Below are 19,275 nucleotides of genomic sequence, written 5' to 3'. Positions count from 1 at the left end.
CACGATCAGATCACATAGCATGTTCATAGGTAAAACCTGCACCAAAAAAACCACGCACCTACTGTTCTGTGGGGCCGCAATGGCGCAAAAATGTGGTTACAAAGCACGGATCCACATGGATCCTCCGGATTTTTGCTTTGGGTCACCGCGAATTCACCATCAGATCACATAGCATGTCCATGCCTACAGCCTGCACCAAAAAAACCACGCACCCACTGTGGTGTGGGGCTGCAATGAGGCAAAATCGTGGTTACAAAGCACGGATCCACATGGATCCTCAGCATTTTTGAATTGGGTCACCCCAAATTCATCGTCAGATCTCATAGCATGTTCATGGGTACAACTTGCACCAAAAAAACCACGCACCCACTATTGTGTGGGTCCGCCATGGCGGAAAAACGTGGTTACAAAGCACGGATCCACATGGATCCTCTGGATGTTTGCATTGGGTCACCCCAAATTCACCATCAGATTACATAGCATGTTCACGGGTACAGCCTGCACCAAAGAATGCACACACTCACTGTTGTGTGGGGCCGCCATGGCCCAAAAACATGGTTACAAAGCACGGATCTACATAGATACTCAGGATTTTTTCATTGGGTCACCCCAAATTCACGATCAGATAACATTGCCTGTCCAGGGCTACAGCCTGCACCCAAAAAACCACGCACCCACTGTTGTGTGGGTCCGCCATGGCGGAAAAACGTGGTTACAAAGCACGGATCCACATGGATCCTCCGGATTTTTGCATTGGGTCATCCAAAATTCAACATCAGATCACATAGCATGTCCATGGGTACAGCCTGCACCAAAAAAAACCATGCACCCACTGTTGTGTGCAGCCGCAATGGCGTAAAAACGTGGTTACAAAGCACGGATCCACATGGAACCTCGGGATGTTTGCATTGGGTCACCCAAAATTCACCATCAGATCACATAGCATGTTCATGGGTACAACCTGCACCAAAAAACCTACTCACCCACTGTTGTGTGGGGCTGCAATGGTGCAAAAACGTGGTTACAAAGCACGGATCCACATGGATCCTCAGGATTTTTGCATTGGGTCACATCAAATTCACCATCAGATCACATAGCATGTTCACTCACTGTTGTGTGTGGTCTCAATGGCGCAGAATCGTGGTTACAAAGCACTGATCCACATGGATCCTCCAGATTTTTGCATTGGGTCACCCAAAATTCACCATCAGATTACATAGCATGTCTAGGGCTACAGCCTGCACCAAAAAAACCACGCACCCACTGTTGTTTGAGGCCGCAGTGGCGCAGAAACATGGTTACAAAGCACGGATCCACATGGATCCTCGGGATTTTTGCATTCGGTCACCCCAAATTCACCATCAGGTCACATTGCATGTTAAGGCCTTCAGCCCTCACCTAAAAAACCACACACCCACTTTTGTGTGGGGTCACAATGGCGCAAAAACGTGGTTACAAAGCACGGATCCACATGGGTCCTCGGGATTTTTGCATTGGGCTAACCCAAACATCGTCAAATCACATGTCTGTGGCCACAGCATTAACTACAAAAATCATACATCCACTGTTTCGTTCAGAATATTTTTCTTCTTGTTTTCCTCCTCTAAAAACTAGATGCGTCTTATGGTCAGGTTCTTCTTATGGAGCGAAAAATACGGCAGTTTCCATTATTTTATTTATTTATTTTTACTTTCATGTTAATAGGTAGAAGTCTTGTCTTTTTATTCATGCCTTAGTAAACAATTTATAATTTAAAAAGAAAAAAGAAAGAAGAAAGAAAGAAAGAAAGAAAGAAAGAAAGAAAGAAAGAAAGAAAGAAAGAAAGAAAGATGGCATATAGAGCTATAAAAGGAAATGGGAAATAGATTCACTCTTCCAACTTCCTTCAGCTCTGTGGACCCACCTGGCCTAGGCCTGGCAGGAGAATTTACTCTATGGTCTGAACCCCTTCATGCATTAATTACACTTAAGGATGCTGGTTATATGAGACTGGTTACCCCACTTTTCCAAAGGAGCAGAGGTAACCACCCTCAGCACCATGGCTGCAAGTGGAGCAGCCCAGAGGCTTTGAGGGCACCAGGGGAAGACCTCAAGGGCGCCATTACAATATAAATGGTGGCCCATGACTGCCACATTGGTGACACTTCCTTTTGCAAGTCCTTTTTTGCCTACTAACATTTACTCAAGCCTTTAGAGAACCATGTGTATCACCATACAACATACTGAGAAACAAAATTGAATAGCCAAAAATATGACTGGAAAAGATGACAAATCCAGTGTAAACACCCTCTGAGCCAACTCCACCAGCACAAACTGCCACATGCCTTCTCACTTTGATTTAGTTTTGCTTCAGATCCCTTTGATGGGCCAAACAGAGGGTTTTTCAGAGAGAGATGTCTCTCTGGAAAATTACAATGCTAGTCTTGTTCCACAAGACAGCAACACAGGGGCATGCTTTGTCAGTCACATGTGCTCGCCTGAGGAAGCGACTCCAAATAACACACAGTATTGAAAAAAGAATAAAAGAAGCTGCAAAACAGGAGGTAATTGTCACCCTTTGTGGATCTAGCCCGGCTAGCAGTTTGGGCAGGCGTTATGCAGGCCTGTTATTGGATGCTCACTCAATCAAAGCATAAGAAAATGGTCTTGTAGTTTACAAGCCTTGTGGAGTAGCCATGCTTTTTTATTCAGACTTGCACTAGGTCAAAACAACTAACAGTTTTGAGCAAACATTTTCAGCAGTGCCATAAAATCTCCCTTACTTTATCAAAATTTTATTTCCAGTACACCTTGTGAAAAGGTTAGGAACAGAAGAAGAGCTGGCTGCTAAATCAGTCCAAAGGCCTATCTAGGCCATATTCACACCATACAGTAAAGAACTATGATACCACTTTACATTAATGGCTTCCTTCAAAGAATCCTGGGAGCTGTAGTTTGTTGAGGATGCTGAAAATCGTTAGGAGGCCCCTATTCCCATCAGTGATCTACAATTCACAGAGTTCCCAAGATGGATTGTTAAACCACTCTGTAAATTATAGTTCTGAGGGAATAAGGATCTCCTAGCAACCCTCAGCACCCTTTACAGCTCTCAGAATTCTTTTGAAGAAGCCCTGACTGTTTAAAGTGGTATGAAAGTGTTTTAAATATATGGTGTGCATGTGGCCTTACTCTAGCACTGTCTCTTCCATAGTGGCCAAAGATATGTCTTTTGGGTGGCCCACAAGTTGACCTCCTCACCTGAGGACATGGACACGATGCTTGCCGCAGTTTGGCTCAAAACATGCTCATCTTGGCTTACTCATGCTTGCTATGTGTGTGTGTGTGTGTGTGTGTGTGTGTGTTAGTCCAGCTTGGTTAATGCATCTTTGCAAAAGGAGATAGTACCCAATGTCTTGAAGAAAGAGGCAGTGTGGCAGCTCCTAAAAAAAGCCCTTTCTAGATTGTGAGGTATTTGACAACTACTGCCTTGGAGGAAAGATGCATGAGAAAGATGCATGAGAGGGTGGTGGTGGATGGCTTTTGCTGGGAGAGGAATGGGGAGTGTAAGAAAGCCTGTTGCTCTTGGTCTTAGCAACTTTAGATCCCTTTCCATGGTATCCTCCTGGACCACACCATGAGTTGGGAGTTGGTGGCACAGTCTTGCAGTGGTTCCACTGCTACTTATGGGATTGAGCTCAGAGAATTGTGTTGGGGAATTGTGTGTCCAAATCACTGAGACTCTTGGGCTCTGAATCCGTGCAACAGGGTGAGCTCCCGTTGCTCTGTCCCAGCTTCTTCCGACCTAGCAGTTCGAAAGCACGCCAGAGTGGGTAGATAAATAGTTACCACTGCAGCAGTAAGGTAAATGGTGTTTCTGTGCGCTCTGGTTTCTGTCACAGTGTTCCGATGTGCCGGAAGCAGTTTAGTCATCCTGGCCACATGACCCGGAAAGCTGTCTGTGGACAAATGTCGGCTCCCTTGGCCTGAAAACAAGATGAGCGCCGTGACCCCATAGTCGCCTTTGACTGGACTTAACCTTCCAGGGGTCCTTTACCTTTTACCTTTATCCCCTGCTACTTATGGGATTGAGTTCAGAGAATTGTCTTGGGGAATTGTGTGTCTACTCCCTGGAAGTGTTGCTGTGGGATGCTGCAAATGGCTATTTTGTCCCATTCCCACACTGCACACCCAACCCGGTGCTGTTTAATATCTATATAAAACCACTAAGAACTATCACTAGCAGATTTGGGACATGGGCTACATTCACACTATATATTTGAAGCACTATGAAATCACTTTGAACTGTCATGGTTTCTCCCCAATAATTCTCGGAGCTATAGTTTGTTAGGAACTGCCCCTGCTGCCCCCAATATTCCCCTCCCACAGCCTGATTGTAAAACCACTCTGGCACTTGTAGCTCTGGGAGGCGAATATAGAGTCTCCTAACAACTGTCAGCACCTACAACCTCTAAGATTATTTGAGGGAAAGCCATGACTGTTTAAAGTGGTAACATGGTGTTTTAAATGTATGGTGTGAATGTGGTCATGGTGCCATCGGTATACAGTACTGCGAAACTGAGTTCTATTTCACTGTGACATCTGAATCAAGAGACACTGTGACTGTTTTGAACCAGTGCCTGAGCGCCAACAGACTGGATCCTGATAAGATGGAGACTGTGGGTGAGTGGTTCCCAGGTCTGGATGTTGGGGAGTTTATCAATTCTGGTAAACAGGTATGTGTTTTGGGGGTGATGCTGTTCCTCTTCCTTCTCACTGTTACCAGCCGCTTGCTTGCCAGGCAGAAAGCAGGTGAGCAATCAAATCAAGCCATCTACAGCTCTTCATTCTCACCACCACTGTCTGGGCCACAGCAAGAAGTAGGAAAACAAGCTAGCAAGTTGCCATAGTGAATAGAAGGAGCAGCTTTAGGTGCTCCTACCAGTGGTCCTCTTTTTATGGTGTGAACCCTCAAGAAGTTGCCTTGATCATGTGGAACTTTGACACTAGCCCTGCCTCTCTCCCTGTTATTTCTCATAACTGGTAATTAAGCTAGTGTCTCCTAGTGGTTAGAGTGTCAGACAAGGGTCTGGGAGACCAGAGTTCAAATCCCCAGATCACTGGTGACTGTGGCCCACTAGTTGCCTTTCAGACTAACCTACCTCACAGGGGTGTTGTGAGGATAAAATGGGGAGAGGGGACCATATACATCGTCTTGAACCCATTGTAGGAAAGGTGGGATAGAAATTTAATGATGTATAAAATAATTTAGAGGTATATACTGTTTTTGAGGCTAAAGTTTCTACGGAGTCTTTGTGCCTAGCAGCCATTTGCAGGCTAATCTTCCATGAATCCGTCTAGCCCCCTTTTAAAAGTCCATGTTTACTTATTGATGTGCATTGCCCTTCCTTGCTATCAATCTCAGCTAACTTCACTTGCCCTCAGCACTTGCCCATAGCCAGACTGACTGCCCTACATTATGCTTTGCACCCCATCCACTGTGTGACATCCAAGTGGACACCAAATAATTCATGTGTGGTTTTCCCTGTGCCTCTTTTTATTTTTGTTTTAGATTAAGTTCCCAGTTTTATGTTTTTAGTTATGTTCTTATATTTCTATGGATAAGAATTTTTTTTTAAAGATGTGTAAAAGAATAACAACACCACCACTTACCTACCAGCAGAGGCAGCTAAAAACAGAGAAAGCTAAAAACAGAGGAGAGGGATCAGATAGATCATTTGGTACTGATCATTTGGCAGGTAGATTATTTGGCACTGAAACTGAGCCTTGAGTGTCATTGGCCCAGTCCTGTCGAATACTCAGCCACTGGAGATTCAGCAGGCGCCTCCTGTGCCAACCTTTAAATGCCTGCTGAAAGCTCTTCTATTCCGTCAGGCTTAAGCAGGCAATAAAACGAATAAACTTTTTTCATTCCATTGACCACATTCCCCTATAGGCAAGCTTCTGAGGGCCACAGAGGCAAAGGTGGGCAGAGAAACAGGTGAGATGCTACATTGTCAGATACTTCTATGCATGCATGCACACACAAAAACAGAACTGGTGAGAGGTGCAGCCTCATAAATATACATGGCCTGGTAGAGTCCCAGGGGCCAGTAAGATACATCTGGAGGGCCAAACAAGATTCTCCACCCCTACTATACTATCATTCCAGAAACAGGATGCTGCCACAGAGATGGTTCTATTCAGCACCACTGAACCTAGCTTGGTATTGTTGACACTGACTGGCAGCATCTCTCCAGGGTGATGACTGTTCAGCTGGCATAAACCCAATGTAAGTTTGTCATGCGGACACATCATCAGATTTTTAAAATGGAAAAACTCCCATGACCCCTGATCAGTGGAAATGCTGGCTGGGGCTGATGGGACTGGAGTCCAACAACATCTAGAGGGCTGCAATTTTCTCATTCCCAAGTTAAAGAAATATGCATGTTTTAGTTCTGTCCCACTGTTATGTCCCACTTGGGGTTTTTGAAGAACCGCAAGATCCACTAACCAGAGTGGTGCAAAAGACTCAAAATTAAAGGATTCTCACACCAGCATTTGTAATGAGTATCAGAACAAAATGAGACTCACAGTCCTTCCATGTAAAACACCACTCATGATACCTCAATCTTCTTTCATTTCAGCAATTTAATTTAGGGGAGGAAGGGAGTCATTTTGTTATTAAACAACTGAGAGTCAGGAATCCTTGACAATCTACTGCAAGTCATCCAGAGAATCTCCCAGCAGATCCCGATCTATCATTTGCCAATCCCTACAGTGCAGGCAATGCTTGCTCCCTCTTATTGCTTTCAGAGCTTTGAAACACTCATATCTGGCTGCAGCCTCAGGCCTGGTACAGGACACACATGTTTTTAGTTAAAATAATGCCTGCTTGGAGCACACCATTAGTTAAAAGGTATTCAGAATGACACTTTGTATAAGATAAGGAAGCTTATGCTTATTAAAGGAAGCACAATTTTTATAGGAAAGAGTTATGTAGACCTAACTGACTAGTTGGAGAAACAAAGAAGTCATGCTTGCCCCTTAGTTCTCAGGAGGTAGATCCAAGATGACCTCGTGCCTCCAGATCCAGAGTAAGTGTGCTGAGGAGCAGGAAGCTGTAAACAGAATGCAACCTAAGACATATCAGTCTAAACCTCAAAGATTAGAGAGAAGCCAGCATAGAGGTTAAAGATACAGGGATAGTCTGGGAATCTAGAGTTCCCTTACTCTGTTTAAACCCCATGCAAGCCCTTTTCTGCCAGCTGAACGGCACTCAAACTTCTCTAAGATGCAAAACTCATCAGAAACTTACTGAGGCTCCCCAGCTGCTTAATGATGGCGGCTAAAGTGCTGTTGGTCACACATTCCAGCTCACTGGTAACCCCATCTGGAAGGGCTCCGCGGCAGAGGTGACGAGGTTCTATGTTTCTCTTCACCAACGGCATCTTGGAAGGGAATCAGCAGGGCTTCGCCTTGGATAAAGGGTAGAAGAGATTACAGAGACCGATTCAGTTTTCTTATAAGAATTTTTGTGTCAATGGACATTACACTTCACAAAGCTTTCATAAACAAAATGGGAAAAAAAACACCACCAGGGTCTCTCCCAGAGGAGGTGACATTCTGAAACTGGTGTTGAGGAGGAGAACAGAAGGAAAGAAAGCCAAGGCAAGGCAAAGAAGGGACAAGAACAGAGAAGCCCAGGAAGTTGCCTTACACAAAATTCTATGATTCCATGACTGAATAAAGTTTTCACTCTTGGGGGCCCTAAATAGCAACTTGCCCCTCTCCAATGATAAAGCAGCAACAACCCACAGTAAAATTTGCAGAACAAAATATATAAACAAAGAGGGATTCTTTTTATTTTATCTATATTATTTATTAAATTTCCACACCACCCTTTATCCAAAGATTACAGGGTGGTTTATAATATAAAAACAAAAAAGTATATAGCATAATAACAAATGAAAACCATACCCCCAAAAGCACTAGCATCAGCATTCCATTCTCTGTGACAACATTTATTTAGTCACAAACACTATGAGGGGGTGTGTGGGGTTTTTTTGGGGGGGGGGGATGCCTGGATAATGTTCCAAAAAAGCTGCTACAAAGTTTCCTGAACGCTTTGTATGCAGAAATCCACTTCTGCTTACCTCCTAGGCCTGTTTCTGTGTCACCACAGAAGAAATACTTATACAGTGGTACCTCTAGTTAAGAGCTTAATTCGTTCTGGAGGTCTGTTCTTAACCTGAGGTACCACTTTAGCTAATGGGGCCTCTTGCTGTTGCTGTGCCGCGGCCGTGCGATTTCTGTTCTCATCCTGAGGTAAAGTTCTTAACCCGAGGTACTATTTCTGGGTTAGCGGAGTCTGTAACCTGAAGCGTCTGTAACCTGAAGCATATGTAACCTGAGGTACCACTGTATTACTGAGGAAGAAGTAAACTGAGCATAAACAGCACATTCTGTGTGTACACACAAAAGAATGAATATATGTTATGAATTTACAAAGCAGGTGGGTATAACTCACCTAACAGAACCATCTGGGATATTCAGAACATACAGAGTTATGGGGAAATGTGAATGACATGAGCTCTTCAGAGTTGCCATGGCACACATTTATTGAGGTGGCAGAATTTAATTTTTCTTGGCTGACAACTCAAGAGTGCCTGGATTCAGAGTTCTGTTTTATTTTTAGCACACACCACCCCTATTAGACTGGACTCACAACAAGAATTTAGTGTGTGCTTTGAGTGGACATAGCTGCATTTTGCTGGATTTGCCTTGATATGCTCATTGTGGCTTTCCCTAGGTACAAAGGAATTGATGCACACTTTTCATTTTGTGAATTGTGCTTCAAAAGGATCTGTTTAGTACATTTGGTGTGCATTCCTTCATCCGGAATGTGTGCTGAATCCCAAAATCTTTGCCACTTTTCTGCTCATTTTGAAGTGAACTATTGTCCATCACTAAACAAGAACCCAGCTGCTTAAACGGATGATGAGTGGCATATAAATTGCACTGTCAATTCTGCAATAGCCTGTGGGCAATGAATGCACTGCATTAGCTGCTATCATCATTACACACATTGGCAAGGAATCTGAGGAACTGCTGAAGAATCAAGTGACATTTAATTTCCTGATGGGCTCAACAAGACACTAGGGACCCTTGTGTTAAACAAGTTTTAATTAACTTATTTCCCAGGCTTCCCCCTGCCTTTATTTTTTTTACCCACAATTCTGTTCCGTTTCTCTATTAATCTTTAAAACAAAAAACAAAACAAAAAACCCTCAAAATACTGTTAAAAACTACACTTAGGGGTTCCAGACACTTACCCAGATTCTGTTTCCTTGCAATGAAGGTCAGCAGAGACTGTGTTGTCTTTAGGATACATGGGGTTGTTGTTTTTTACACCTAGATACAACCTGAGCACAGAATGGAGGGGCTCACAGAATTAACACCCTAACAGATCCTGCTTCTCTGTTAGTTAAAGCTTTGGGTCCAGCACAGAGCAAGCAGGTCCCTGTGTTTCCAGCCTGCTATCAGCTGAGCTCACTCGCGCTACTTTGGCTATTGCTCTCCTACCTAGCAGCTAGGTGGGTGGGGTGGAGGAAAGGTCCACCTGTTAGCCTGGAGGGCACCATCATCCAGTTGTAGCTCTTGCAACCTAGCCCATCATTTTGAGATGCTGATCAGGACCCTTAAGTGGCCTGCAAAGGCCTTACAGTGGTACCTTGGGTTACAGATGCTTCAGGTTACAGACTCCGCTAACCCAGAAATAGTACCTCGGGTTAAGAACTTTGCTTCAGGATGAGAACAGAAATCGCGTGGTGGTGGCGCAACGGCAGCGGGAGGCCCCATTAGCTAAAGTGGCACCTCAGGTTAAGAACAGTTTCAGGTTAAGAATGGACCTCCGGAACGAATTACCATATTTTTTGCACCATAACACTCACTTCTTTTCCTCCTAGAAAGTAAGGGGAAATGTCTGTGCATGTTATGGAGCGAATGCCTACGGATGGCGGGGTATCTGCTGCAGTCGTGAGCAGAGGATCCATGGTTCCCCTTCCTTCCCTCCTCCTTGGCTCGCTTTGAAACAGCAAAGTGGGAGAAGAGCCCCTGCAGAGGTGCAAAAACATGCTTACAAAGCATGGATCCACATGGATCCTCAGGATTTTTGCATTGGGCTACCCCAAACTCACCGTCAGATCACATGTCTGTGGCCACAGCATGAACCACAAAAATCATACATCCATTGTTTTGTAAATATTTTTTTTCTTGTTTTCCTCATCTAAAAACTATGTGCATGTTATGGTCGGGTGCGTGTTATAGAGCGAAAAATACGGTAAGTTCTTAACCCGAGGTACCACTGTACAAAGAAAACTGAGTAGTCCAGCAACCCCCCTCTTTTAAATTCTAAACCCCACGGGATACATGACCCCAGTAATTGGAAGTGACTCAGGACATCATGCAGGCTGACATCCCACATCTACAATACCTATTAAAATGTGTGTTCTCTCCCCCAATATCTATCTAAATCTGTATTTCCCTTTCCCCCAAAAAAATAAAAAGGAAAGTTGGAAGCTGCCTTAGCTTCCAAGTCAGAGCACTAGTCCATCTAGCTCAGTATTCTATAGACTGGCTGACAGTAGCTCCCCATGCTCAGAGTAAGGCCATCAGAGGAAGGCCAGGAATGTCTCCATCCAAGAGGAAATCTCCCGTTTCTGCGGCTGCTATGGTGGTGGGCAGGCCCTATCCTGCAAAGCCACCCTCTGCTTAAGGTAAGTGGTATTCCAGGCCTACCTGGAGATGCCACTGGGTATTGAGCCTGAGACCTTCTACATGCAAAGTAAATGCTTGACTAGGGAGCTATGGCACAATCATCTGTCAGGAACTTAAAAAGTTGTCTTGTTCTATGTTAGACCAGTGGTCCTTCCAGCTCAGTACTGCCTACACCAGCACTTTCCAAACTTTTCAAGTTGGTGACACACTTTTTATACATGCATCATTTCACGACACAGTAATTCAGTTTTACTAGCAAACTGGAGGTTAAACTAACCCCTCTCCAGCTCCGGGAGGATTGCGGGGAGTGTTTGTGAGACACACCTACATGCTGCAGCTGACACACTAACACAGTGGTTTTCAACCAGTATGCTGTGGCACCCTGGGGTACCTTGAATGATGGTCAAGGGTGCCATGGGTAACACTGGCCTCTGTCCCTCTTTCCTTCCCTCCCTCCTGTGATGCCCTATTGTCTCCCAAAGGCTTGCACAGCTGTTTGTTGCAGCAGCCCTGGCTACAAGCTCCCCAGGCAAATGGTGAATCCTAGGTCCCCCGGGGCAGTGTGAGGAGGCACTTCTCTTTGGGGCAAGGGAGGCAGCTCAGAGATCAGGGGCAGCAGCTGCAGCTGCCCAGATGACTCCCAAGGAGAGGAGAGGAAGATTAGGGAACACTCCACAAGGGAGGGTGTTTGAAAAGGGGTGAGGGGTTGCCAGCTCTGCAGGCAAGGGAGCCCCACAGGGGTGCTGCAGAAAGAATGCAGTTGGTCAAAGGAGCTGTGGACTCAAAAAGGTTGAGGACCTCTGCACTAACATGTCACAACACACAGTTTGGAAAACTCTGGCCTACACTGATTAGCAGTGGCTCTCCAGAGTTTCAGGGAGGCGTCTTTCATCATTCTACTTGAAGATGACGGCAACTGAGTGATCAGGGGCTATATACCAAATCATACCTAAGCTTTCTTATTAGAGATCAAACATGTCTACTTACTGGAGGAAAAACTTTTCTAGATCTCTTATCAAGCCTATTTCCATGACCTGGCCATTCCTGCACCCATTTATTTTGAATTTCTGATGGGATGCTGCTCGGATAGTATAGAAAGGATAGGGAGGGTAAGGGAGAGCCTGAGAAAGCATTTCACAAGCTACTTGAATTAGTGGCATGATTAAGGGAACTGGAACAGAAGAGCTACTGACTCCACCTGCCAATTAAATGCCAGCATTCTGTTATGAAATGAACTTGCAAACACTGGTCTAGAAAAGAATGAATGCAAGGAAGGTATTTGGTTTAGCAAAACGATGGCCAAGAGGAAAAGGCAGCACTGGGTCTTCATCCAATACCCAGTGAACTTGGAAGAAATAGTACAAGTGCCTTGGGACAAGGCCACTGGGGAAGAATGGAGTTGTTGCAGCAGTTCCTATTCAGTGCGCCACCTCCCCATTAACCATCTCAAGCAATAATATTGAAAGATCATCACGGCTGAAGGCAGAGCTAACCAGGTCCCATTCATCCACTTGCTCATAATTTAACAGCTTTGCCAAAAATATATGGTGGGGCCTCCCACTATAAATTAGGGCAATTTAGAACTGGGTTGGGGAAATTTCACATAGTTTTGCAATTCTAGTCTTCCCATCACTTGAACTTTCTTTTAATGTAAATTGATATTTATTTATTTTAATTTTTGTTATGATAAAATTTTAAAAACAGAATAGTGCATATATTTCTTATACATCCTACAATGTGAAGATTTGTCAATGTATTTTTAAAACTTTTTTTTTAAAAAAAAATTATTATTTTGTAACAATAATTTTTATTATTTTCAATTACAATCCAGTAATAGTCTCGTTATAACAGTACCAATTTATAATACAATTATCAATACCAATCATTCAAATAACGAATTATATAATTTAGATAAACCCCGCGTGCTTGATTTGATGGCTTGATTATTTGCTTTATTTCTGCGTTCCAAAATCTTATTAATTTCCATTACATTCCAGGCATAATAATAATCCCTTATACAGCAACTGCAATATTAATAACTTCTATTTGTGTTGACACTTTAATGATTAACAAAACTACAAGTGAGGAACTCAAACTGTATCCTTGTTCTTCCTGTGAGTGGCAATTATTCTGTCTGTGGTGTTTCTTCCTGTCCTTGTAAGATGTTATGTCTTTCTTTCTCCTGGTTGTTGATGTCATCCATCATGCCTTGGGAAGAGCTATCCCATTGTTGTTCTAGAAATTTCTCCATCGCTCTGTCCCACTTTGTTGTTTTGCAACTTTAACAGCTGCAAAAGTCACTCTGTTCCAATAAATAACCTATTTTCACCATTTCCCCTCTCAGTCTGGGAAGAGGAGTGGTCTGTTGAACTGCAGATGACTTAATAAAGAACCTTCTCAGTTCCTTGGCAGTTCACAGACTCCTTTCATTCTTCCTTCCAACTGAAGATATACGAGCAATTATACTTCCAATTAAATTAAATCCTCTTAGCATTATTCAGTTCACTCCATAAATAATAAAAGATAGGGAAACGTCAGCTCTAAGTTTCAATTGTATACCTTTTGCAAAATAGAGCTACCCTCCCCTTTCCCCCTTTTTACACACATAGTTCTGTTTGATGCTATATTCCATATTTATAATCCAATTTCTTCCATCCTTGTTTGTACAAATATAATTTAAACATTCAGAGGAGGCTTGCCGAATCATAAGTGTAGAGAATAAAACTTTAAATAAAGAAACTGTAGGCTCCCCCTCCATCTTTTGCACTGAATGAAGTCTTAAGTTCAAACCCTAAAGTCTTTGCAGTTGGTTTTGTTCCGCAGTTTGTTATCTTTTCTAGCATGCGCCTATACTTTAGTCCAATTAAACTCTATTTACCAGGAGAACCTCTGCTTCTTAATGGCGGTGCACTCAGCACCTCCCTGCCCCCCACATTCCATGTAGGAGCAAGAGCCAGGTACCAAGATGAACTGCAAGTGAAGCCCGTTCTCCCTGTCCCTGGGGGGAACTTGCAAGGATAATTACCCTCAATCATCCTTGCTTTTCCTTCACCAACTATCTTCCACTGTCGTGGGGAATACCTCCATTAAGGCAGAGTGGAACCAGAAGCCAAATATTAGTATTATTTTAAGAATCATCACATGTACATTCTGGGGGGGGGGGGAGTAGCCCATACCTAGCAAAACCAACAAAATTTCCCTAGAGGATGCTTCAAAGACATATTATCAAAAGCTATTAGTATATCAAGTCCTTAACATCTTGGGGTCAGTTTAGCTTTGAGATTGCCTGACCCTATATATGCCCACTCAACTGCTTTGATTGCTGACACTGGCACTGTTATGGGTGCCACATAATACCTGTTCCACATTTGTAAGAAAATGCTCTTTTAGTGTTGCAGCACCTACACTTTGGAACTTCCTGCCTACTGACAGCTGGCAAGGCACCTTCACTTTACTCTTTTAGGTACCTGCCTAAGACATTCTTGTTTCGACAAGCCTACCTAGCTGTTTAGAAAGTTGATGCAAGTTTTTATGTTATATAATCTATTGTTACATTTAACTTTTTGAAAGTCTTAAATTATTGTTAATTTTTCTTATTGATTTTTTTTGTTGCATCTTTTTTATTAACTGCTCTGAGGGTGGTTATTTTTTTTTTACAATCAAGTGAAGTATCAATTTTATGAAATAAATTAAATAAATATTCCTGTACATACAACTGTATACAGCGGTAAACCTAACCCTTTCTCTCTCTCTCTCTCTCTCTCTCTCTCTCTCTCTCTCTCTCTCTCTTCTTTCTTTCTTTCTTTCTTTCTTTCTTTCATTCATTTTTGCAGCTCTCTTCATGCAGAGAATATTATTTAGACTTTGGGATGATAGAGAAACAGTGAAGGAGCAAAGAGCCAGTATAACAGGATTAAATGAACATGACACTACAGCTAGGACAAATTGTGATTATTAAGGCTCCATTAGCCTCTGCATCACCTAAAACCACTAAATATTTTAACAATTGAATCACTGATAAATCTTTTAACAAGAGAAGGACTACCAATTTTTTTCTACTCTCTGCTGTACCAAGGACCTGTGAGTACTGGTTAGCAGTAGGAACAGAGTCAGAGTAACTGCTGACTTTCATATTCTTTCAAGGGAGAACAGCTCCTGGCTCTTGTTCCCAATACACTCTACTGCTGCCTTCATCAGCATGGTGGCCTCCAGATGTTCTGGACTACAACTCCCATCAGTCCCAGCCAGCACAGCCAATGGTGAGGGATTATGAAAGTTGTAGGGTAAAATATCTGGCAGGCACCAGGTTGGTGAAGGCTGTGTTATTGAAACAAAAGATATTTGCACACCAGGCAGAGTCTCTTCTATCTTGTTCCAAACTGCAGATTAACCAGAGTTTACACCATTCTCCACGTCATTCTCCTCGCAGAGGTCTACTTTGGGGAGTGTCACCGGTTTGCTTGCACTGGGCACCGAGCCACGAGGATGCTGCAAGGGATGAAGCAACAATGATGAACACAGTCTCTCAGCCTAACCTCCATCATAGGTTTATTGTTTGTTTGTTTGTGTGTGTATCCATTATTTAAAAAGGTAAGGTAAAGGACCCCTGGATGGCTAAGTCCAGTCAAAGATGACTATGGGGTTGCAGCACTCATCTTGCTTCAGGCCAAGGGAGCCAGTGTTTGTCCACAGACAGCTTTCCGGGTCATGTGGCCAGCAAGACTAAACGGCTCACCCTGTTGAACTGCCGACCTTCCGATTGGCAAGCCTAAGAGGCTCAGTGGTTTAGACCACAGCACCAGCCACATTTACCTTTATATATCCATTATATAACAACCATTACAAAAAGAAAAATAAACAAAACAAAATTCCAGCTTACCCCACTCCCCTCTCCAGGACAAATCAATCTACAGTGGTACCTCGGGTTACAGACTCTTCAGGTTACAGATGCTTCAGGTTACAAACTCTGCTAACCAGGAGGTGGTTGCTCCAGGTTAAGAACTTTGCCCCAGGATAAGAACGGAAATTGTGCGCCAGCCGCACAGCGGCAAAGGGAATCCCCATTATCGAAAGCACGCCTCAGGTTAAGAACCGTTTCAGGTTAAGAACGGACCTCTGGAACGAATTAAGTTCTTAACCCGAGGTACCACTGTATTTAAGTTTGCCAAAGTCTAGTCTGTGGTTTCAGTGGTTGTTATTCCACACAGTTATCAGTAAATTACTTTATAAAAGGATGCCATATTTCCACACAACCTTCTACATCATTTGTATTATTCAATGCTTGTCATCTCTTTGTTAATTTTTCTGATACAGCAATAAACCATGCATTCTGTTTCCAGCAAGCAATACACATATGTTCCATCCAATCTTTTCCAATTCTATGACAGTCATGCTGCTACTAAAAGAAAAGCAATTAGTTCTTTATAAGAAAGGTAAAAAGTGCCCTTCTTTAAAAATGGTTAACAATCCCAAACTTGGGGTATATTCTACCTGTTAACCTGTGATACAGCTAATGTAAGTAAATACCCTCTGCCAGAAGGGTTTTATATGCTCACACGTCCACCACATGTGATATGTTGTACCTCTACTATTGCACCCTCTTCAGCACAGTGGTGAGATTGTTTTATTAATATAGCTATAGTGTAATGGTGTCAAATGCCATTGGTGTAATAATTTAAATGTATTTTCTCATATATGAGTTGATACTGATATTAGTGGTTTTTTAGCCCACAAATTATTCCAATCTACCTTGGCAATCTCTATCTCTAAATCACATTCCCATTGCTGTTTTACAGAATTACATCCTCCAATTGTTAACTCATTTAATATTTATGAGTTATTTATGGATTTTTTTTTAAAAAATGTATATTCATTTGCATGTAAAATCAAATTTTCAAATGATGTTAAAGGTCGTGTGGCTTGCGTTTTAACTTCAGAATTTGATATAAAATACACTACTTGATTAGCATAAAGCCAATTTATACTCTGCACTCCAAATTGTCTCATTATTTGTTCAGGTGATATAGTTGAACCATTTTCAAATAAATCAGTTGGCCTATAAAGATCTTTCTCTCTCCATTTCTGAATAACATGCTATTTTCCTGTCATATAAAAAGTAGATGCAGTACAAAAGGTAACAATTGCGAGATTGAAGGAGCTAATTTAGATGCCTACATGTTCCATTCTTTCAGATCTGCCTGTGCAAATGGATTTACTATGGGATCAAAACTGTTTTTCTTATGTAGTAAAAATTGTAAACTTGGTGCTCTATATAACTCTTTCAAAAACAATTTGCAGCCATGTTTTATTATTTGTGTCAACACATTATTCCAAAATGTTTTGAATATGAGTAGCATTGCGATATTTTTGTAAATAAAGAAAAGCAACACACACGCACATCCTCTGAGACTGCTGGTAAATCACAGCTAATCATAATCTGGGTCTTTTACCCTGGTGTACAAAGTTTACTATCTTTTGCCATTTTTACAATATCTCAATCGAAATACAAATGGGTATAGTCTGAAACAAAAACAAAAACTTTGGTAGAACCATCATTTTCACCAACAACACTCTTCCCTTCCATGATAATGTCAGCCTGGACCAGTTTTTGAAATCTGTCTTAATATTTCTTATTAATGTCAGAAAATTAGCTTTATAAAGTTTCTTCCAGATTTTTGTTATATTAATTCCAAGATATTTGATTTATTGTGGGCAGATCTTAAAACCTATCTTCTCTCTTAGTTCATCTTGTAAATCAATTGGCACATTCAAACACAACAATTCTGATTTGGTTTTATTAATTGTCAATCCAGTCACTCTACCAAATGCTTTTATTTCCCCAATGGCCTCCGTCAATGACACCTCTGGATTAGAGACAATCAGGCAATATCATCAGCAAATAAATTGAGCGAATAGGATTGACCATTACATCTAATGTCATTGATTTTATTACTATTTTGAAGAGTGTTTGCAAGTGGTTCTATTACTAACATGACAAGTAGCAGTGATATAGGGCAGCTTTGCTTAGAACCTCTATGTACATCTAATGTGGAAGAGTCCTGTCCATTAGCCCAAACAACTGCCTTGCTATTAGTATATAAATGTTGAAATGCGAACATAAAACTATCATCAAAGTTAATTTTAGAGAAGAGTAGATACAAATAACTTCAACATATTTTATCAAAGGTTTTATGAACATCTAACGAAGCAATCACACGTGGATTCCTTGACAGTTTCCAATATACTGTGTTTGACATCTTCTGTACAGGATCTGATATATGTCTATGCTTAACAAAACCTGCTTGATTTGTATGGATTATACTAGGTAATATATTTGCCAATCTGTTAGCTAAAATACCAGTAAATATTTTAGTATCCTGCCCAATGTGTGAAATGATTCTGGAGTCTCTGAATCTTTACCTGGTTTCAGTATTACCACTATTCAAGACACTTTCTGGTATTTTGGGACCATTGCTCCTGTTACACAATTGTAAGGATAAAATTTGGGAGAGGGAAAACTGTGCATGCCACCTTTAGCTCCTTAGAAGAAAGGTGGAATATAAATGTAATTATCATTATTAATAATAGAGGATGGGATGCCAGTGTGTCATCTAAGACATGCCTATGCATTGTCTAGACCAGCCTTCCCCCATCTTGAGCCCCCAGATGCTTTGTATACTGCTCCTATCAGGTCCAGCAAACACATGGATGGTGACACCTGAGTTTGCTATGAACCCAGCCTCCAGAAATCACAGCCTGAAGAGTTAAAACCATGAAAGTCCAAAACTCTGAAAAGGAAAAATGTGCAGATCCTGAAAGACACACTAAACATGCAGTTTTATTACACAAAATGGTGTTTTAGGGGAATGCAGAACAACTAAACATTCAGCAGGGACTGAACGTTCTCACTGTAAGTTGTATAATTAAGGCAGCCAGGACAATTAAGCATCTCCAGAAGCAATTAAGTAATTCAGTCTCACAATTAATTAAATAAATGCATGAAATCACTGATGGGTTTACTTAATCATGTGTGCAAAGGCATTTTGTTATTAAACGTGGATGGCTTCAGTAGAGGACTGGACAAATTCATGGCCACTAAGACTATCAACGGCTACTAGCCATGATGGCTATGCTCTAGCTTATGAATACCAGCAGATGGACATAAGACATATGAAGGAACCTTCTAGATCAGATCAAAGGACCATCTAGGTTGTGTCCACACTAGGGCATTCATGCATATGTGGGCCACTGTTTCTGTGTATTTGTAGTGGAGGCTAAATCATTTGCGCAAATGGGGCGCTGTCCCCAACCTAAGTTTGCCTTCTGCCAGCCTCCACCTGCCTGCCTTCTTACTTGCAAACTGTCCAAGGAGTAGCACTGGCTGTCAGTCTCCTACCCCTTTGTCTTGTCCTTGCAGAAATCAGTAGGTAGGAGATTGGGAGACAAAGCTGCAGCTAGTTGGCTCCACCTACTGTTGGGCTCTGTGCCTTTCACCCTGCCAGTCCCAATGTTCACCAGCCA

General features: G+C 42.2%; 1 protein-coding gene across 5 annotated transcripts in view; it reads right to left on the bottom strand.

Moving 5' to 3' along the window:
- Positions 1 to 19,275, bottom strand: part of LOC310836673 (actin-binding protein WASF3-like) — a 78,990-nt gene that overhangs the window by 38,072 nt on the left and 21,643 nt on the right. For all 5 annotated transcript variants that reach the window (XR_014560175.1, XR_014560176.1, XR_014560177.1 and 2 more), the window contains exon 2: positions 7,295 to 7,454. Coding sequence is in view for 2 of the 5 variants with exons in the window: in XM_083722349.1 (XP_083578475.1) it covers positions 7,295 to 7,427 (133 nt within the window). In the remaining 3 variants the exon portion in view is untranslated. The remainder of the gene's footprint in view (positions 1 to 7,294; positions 7,455 to 19,275) is intronic.

This window comes from Podarcis gaigeae, assembly GCF_964106915.1.
Source record: "Podarcis gaigeae genome assembly, chromosome: Z".
In the NCBI taxonomy this organism is placed as follows: domain Eukaryota; kingdom Metazoa; phylum Chordata; class Lepidosauria; order Squamata; family Lacertidae; genus Podarcis; species Podarcis gaigeae.
The sequence above is the reverse complement of the archived record's forward strand: the minus strand, read 5'-3'. Positions and strand labels throughout refer to the sequence as shown.